At 47.6% G+C, this 5698-nt stretch overlaps 1 protein-coding gene across 1 annotated transcript; it reads left to right on the top strand.

Annotated features, from left to right (window-relative positions):
- The first annotated feature begins 484 nt into the window (after positions 1 to 484).
- LOC140718970 (uncharacterized) lies at positions 485 to 5698 on the top strand. Its single transcript, XM_073033265.1, has 3 exons — positions 485 to 736; positions 1018 to 2622; positions 5508 to 5698. Exons 2-3 carry the CDS (start codon positions 1185 to 1187, stop codon positions 5696 to 5698), a joined length of 1629 nt encoding a protein of 542 aa, XP_072889366.1. The 5' UTR covers positions 485 to 736; positions 1018 to 1184.

Raw genomic sequence — 5698 nt, 5'->3', positions numbered from 1 at the left:
TCGTCCTTGTATGCCTGACACACCTGTGAATGTAAGGCTTGGAGAATCTTCGTTAGGTAGTCCGTTTATATCAAGAATGGGAAACGCGCGGAACCCCACGGAGTCCTTAGGGGCTTTCCGAAGATGATTTCAGCTGGTGACAGTCCGTTTTTTTTTCCAGGGGTTGACCCTCATATGAAATAATGCTAAGGGCAATACCTTTAACCAATTAAGCCTCGTTTCCTCCGTAAGTTTTGCCAATTTGTCTTTTTTTAACTTACCATCTGCCCTTTCCACTATACCTGCAGCCTGGAGATGGTGAGAGCGATGGAATTGTTGTTTAATGGATAAGGCATTGCAGATTTCCTCAGTTAATTTTGCTACAAAGTGGGGACCGTTATCTGAGCTCAGTATTTCTGGTAACCCATAGCGGGGGATCACTTGTCGCAACAGTATTTTAACTGCTATCCGGGCTGTATTATTCATGGCAAGGTGTGCTGCCTTTATGGCAGTTATTTAGTTTATAATATTTTCGCATAGTAATTTGTTAGCATTTTTCAGTTAAAGTTAGGATTGTTTAAATCAATTGATTTGTCTGTAATACATCGCGGCTGCGATGACGTCACATCCGGGTTCGCCGCGTCTTGTGGGGAATTACCGGTTTGAGATTCACGCAAGGGTGGGGGTCACTCACATGTGCGACCATAACGCTGACTAGGGTCTCTCTATGCACCAAAGACACAGTGAAAGCAACGCTGTAAGTCATTAGATAATCGGTATTTTGAGTTAAAATGTTAACGCCGATTCTGTTAAAAGTAACGACGGTCGGTAAGGTTTACCTTTTCGTCAGTTAAAGAGTCGGGATAGTTTGTATTGAAGTGTATCTAAAGCAGCCAATGGAGCAGCTAGATTCTGACTGTATGCTGCACTTTAATGTAATGTAGTTATTGTAGTTTTACCTTTGCAAGTATTCACAATGTAAATGTGATATTTAGAAGGGAACAAACACTGTACCAATCTTGTATTGTTTTTCAACAGTTTTCACCATGCGTTAATGTGAAGAGTGAACAGTAAATGGTTAATCTTACTGCGGTCTCGTTTGCATTGATTCTGGTTTATCTCGACGTTTACCTCGGCGTTACTTCACACCCGAGCGAGAACGTTACAGTGAAAAAGCGGCATTATCAGGTGTTTAAAGTGCAGCCATGTCAACCCGATCCAGCATCAAGTCGTTGTCAAAGTCATCGTCATCCTGCGATAGGGGCAGTAGGGCATCAAGTAAGGCCACCCAAGCAAGAGCGAAAGCAGAAGCCGCCAAGGTGCGAGCGCGCTTTGCCAAAGAAGAATTAGAAGTAAAGATGAAAGCGGCTGCCAGAGAAGCCGAAAACCAGAAGGAAAAGGCTGCCAGAGAAGCCGAAAACCAGAAGGAAAAGGCTGCCAGAGAAGCCGAAAACCAGAAGGAAAAGGCTGCCAGAGAAGCCGAAGCGGCTGCCAGAGAAGCCGAAAACCAGAAGGAAGCGGCTGCCAGAGAAGCCGAAAACGAATTGGAAAGGAAAAGGGTAGAGGCACGGTTAGAAGCGCTGAAGCTAGAACGAGAAGCAGCAGCTGCCGAGGTGGAAGCAGAGTTAATAGAAGACGCCGAAGAAATGCATGATCCGAAGGACGGAAAATCTACCTCAGAAAAGATCGGATTGGAACGTACAAGGGACTATGTCCAATCTCAAATGGAATGGAAGACTCTTTCTTCCTCTCTTTACTTATTCGATAACGTCCCACTTCACGAGGAGTCTTGGAGAGGCCCGACGGCATCACGTCCATCCGAGGAAGATAATTTACCCTCGCAACTCCGCGATGAACCCAGGAATGCAAGGGCTCACGACAAGTACTTCTCGACACCGAACTTACCGGATTTGGGGAGAAGAGAGGCAAAGACTGAGTCCAGACCAGCAAATCCCATAACAGATGTACGCCCTCAGTCATGTACCTGTGGACATGTTCCCTCAGCCCGCACGCCACCTGCAGACGAATCCGCAGCACGGTATTTCGCACGACGGGATCTCGTCACTTCAGGACTATACCGGTTCGACGATAAACCTGAAAATTACCGTGCATGGTACTCCACTTTCACCAACGCTATCGACGGAGTCCAGCTCAGAGCAACCCAGGAGTTGGATCTTATGGCAAAATGGCTGGGAAAAGAATCATGCGAACAGGTGAGACGCATGCGTTCAGTGTACATCAACAAACCCGAGCTAGCATTGAAGAAAGCATGGGAGAGACTTCAGGAGGGCTACGGAGCCCCCGAAATTATTGAGGCGGCGCTATGCCAACGTTTGGGAAATTTTCCTAAGGTGTCAGCCAAGGACCACACCAAGCTAAGAGAATTTGGAGATTTACTCATGGAGATTCAAGGCGCCAAAGAAGACGGCCACTCAGCTGGTCTAGTATACCTAGACACTCCAACCGGGATTAGACAACTCGTGGACAAACTTCCATTTGGGCTGCAGGACAGGTGGTTGTCCGTTGCCTCAGATTACAAGGAAGAACACGAAGGTCAATTCCCTCCCTTCGAGTATTTCACCAGGTTCGTGTGCAAGGAGGCGAAGAAGCGAAACGATCCTAGCCTCATAGGTCCAGGAAGCAGTACAATTTACACCAAGCCAGATAAATCCACTTCGAATAATTCCAACATTACTAAACCAGTCTCAGCGCTTAAGACTGAAGTCCTTACAGCTAACAACGACTCTAGCAAGAATTGTCCATTGCATAACAAACCCCACCCCCTCAAAAGATGCAGAACGTTTAGGGAAAAACCCCTTGAAGAGAAGAAGGCCCTCCTCGAGGAGAAAGGAATATGCTTTAGATGCTGTTCCTCGACCTCTCACTGTGCGAGAGAGTGTACGATCGCCGTGAAGTGCCTGGAATGTGATAGCACTAATCACGACTGGGCCATGCATCCTGGCCCGTCACCGCAAACCGACAACGCTCCTTCACCCCCACAACAGGACGGCGGGGAGGGAGAAGCTCACTCCAGGACAACTGTTGTCAGCTCGAGCTGTACGGAAGTTTGCGGTCAAGCTCAGGCAAGCCGTTCTTGTTCAAAGATCTGTCTCACTAAGGTGTACCCTAAGGGAGCCAAAGACAAGGCCATCAAAGCCTACGTAATTCTGGATGATCAGAGCAACCGCTCGCTAGTCAGTCCAAAGTTCTTTAACTTGTTCAACATTGAGAGTGAGCAGTTCCCATACTACCTTAGAACTTGCTCAGGCAACATGAAAACTTATGGAAGGAGGGCCGAAGGCTTCCAGATCGAGTCCCTGGATGGTAAAGTCCTCATCTGTCTCCCCCCACTCGTAGAGTGCGAGAAAATCTTGAATAACCGCACTGAGATCCCGACGCCAAGTGCGGTGCTACACCAACCACATCTCCACCACATCGGCAAATACATCCCAGAGCTGGATCCAGAAGCAGAAATACTCCTGCTATTAGGGAGGGATGTTCTCCGGGTACACAAGGTTAGGCAGCAGGTCAATGGACCACACGACGCCCCCTTTGCCCAACGCCTGGATCTGGGCTGGGTGGTGATAGGAGAGGTGTGCCCTGGCAACGAACACAAATCAACGGCTAACACACTCAAGACCAATGTGCTAGAGAGTAGCCGCCATATGATTCTTCAACACCGCACAAGTTCCATGTGCGTCCAGGAAGCACCACAAGGCTTTAACAAGCGCAAAGTAACTGACGAGACGCTGGGTCAGTCTGTCTTTGCTCATAAGGAGCATGATAATAAACTCGCTCCATCAGCTCAAGACACCATTTTCTTAAAAATAATGGACACTGAGGTCTTCCAGGATGAAGCAAATAGTGGGGTCGCCCCACTACCTTTCAGAGAACCACGCCAGTGCTTGCCAAACAACAAAGAGCAGGCAGTCAAGCGGTTCACGCCCTTGCAAAAAACCACGAAAAGGAGACCTGAGATGCAGCAAAGCATCCAAACGACCCACGAGGTACTGGGCACACCAATGGCAGAGGTCACAGCCATTATGAATGCACGACCACTCCTACCCGTGTCTTCTGACCCGGAAAACCCCTTCATACTGTCGCCATCAATGCTCCTTACGCAGAAGGCAGGAGCTGCCCCTCCACCAGGGGACTTCTCCGATAAGGACCTGTACACAAAGCAATGGAGAAGGGACCTTCAAGTTGGAGATTTAGTCCTGCTCAAGGACAAGCAAATCGCCGGCAACTGCTGGCCAATGGCCAGAATCACTGCCACATTCCCTAGTAGGGATGGACATGTCAGGAAGGTTGAATTGAAAACTACCGACCAAGGCGATGGGAAAATTTACCAAAGGCCTGTTACAGAAGTCATTCTACTTCTACCTAACGACTGATTTAGAGACTGAAGTTCGTATTATGTTCATTGTGACCTTACGAAGGCCAAGCGGGGAGTGTGCTGCCTTTATGGCAGTTATTTAGTTTATAATATTTTCGCATAGTAATTTGTTAGCATTTTTCAGTTAAAGTTAGGATTGTTTAAATCAATTGATTTGTCTGTAATACATCGCGGCTGCGATGACGTCACATCCGGGTTCGCCGCGTCTTGTGGGGAATTACCGGTTTGAGATTCACGCAAGGGTGGGGGTCACTCACATGTGCGACCATAACGCTGACTAGGGTCTCTCTATGCACCAAAGACACAGTGAAAGCAACGCTGTAAGTCATTAGATAATCGGTATTTTGAGTTAAAATGTTAACGCCGATTCTGTTAAAAGTAACGACGGTCGGTAAGGTTTACCTTTTCGTCAGTTAAAGAGTCGGGATAGTTTGTATTGAAGTGTATCTAAAGCAGCCAATGGAGCAGCTAGATTCTGACTGTATGCTGCACTTTAATGTAATGTAGTTATTGTAGTTTTACCTTTGCAAGTATTCACAATGTAAATGTGATATTTAGAAGGGAACAAACACTGTACCAATCTTGTATTGTTTTTCAACAGTTTTCACCATGCGTTAATGTGAAGAGTGAACAGTAAATGGTTAATCTTACTGCGGTCTCGTTTGCATTGATTCTGGTTTACCTCGGCGTTACTTCACACCCGAGCGAGAACGTTACACAAGGATTGCCTCGATCCAGCTACTAAACACATCTATGATCACTAAGCAATATCTGTGACAATGCACTCTAGGCAGCTCAATAAAATCAATTTTTGAACATGAAAAGGGGCCTCCAGGTAGGGGAGTGGCGACCGACACACAGGGTGTCCCCTTTCCCAAATTGTTCTTACGGCATATTAAACATGCTTTTGCCCTCTTTGCTGCCGCTTGCTGCAATTTCGGATGCCACTATGTTTGTAGCAAACTGCTTACCCTTCCGTCCTTTCCGAGGTGAGTACAAGTATGTATATAATTAAAGAGGATTGGTAGAAATTGGGTGGGGATGCAGACCTGTCCCGCAGAGGTGTACTAGATGCCCGTCACGGGACCCTCCTTACAGCCCATCTGTGACCATAGTCTGCGTTGCTCCTCAGAGGCGTCCCCCTGGAAGGTACGTACGGCTTGCATGTCTGGCATACCCGTGCTGTCTGAGAGGCGCAGGGTGTTTCAGTGTGGCCCCGATGGGACTATAATTTCGAGCGTCCGAGCTGCGGCTTTGGCAGCCTCATCAGCCATGGCGTTACCGGTGGTTTATCAGCCTGACGGGTATGAGCAGATCATTTGA

Source organism: Hemitrygon akajei, chromosome 31, assembly GCF_048418815.1.
Source record: "Hemitrygon akajei chromosome 31, sHemAka1.3, whole genome shotgun sequence".
Lineage (NCBI taxonomy): Eukaryota > Metazoa > Chordata > Chondrichthyes > Myliobatiformes > Dasyatidae > Hemitrygon > Hemitrygon akajei.
Note: the sequence above shows the minus strand (reverse complement) of the source record. Positions and strands in the feature narration are given on the sequence as shown.

Bases quoted from the DNA above. Each gene is read 5' to 3' on its own strand.
- LOC140718970 (XM_073033265.1), top strand. From the start codon at position 1,185: ATGTCAACCCGATCCAGCATCAAGTCGTTGTCAAAGTCATCGTCATCC. The intron at 2,623-5,507 runs GTACAATTTACA...GTTGCTCCTCAG, and splicing joins CCTCATAGGTCCAGGAAGCA to AGGCGTCCCCCTGGAAGGTA.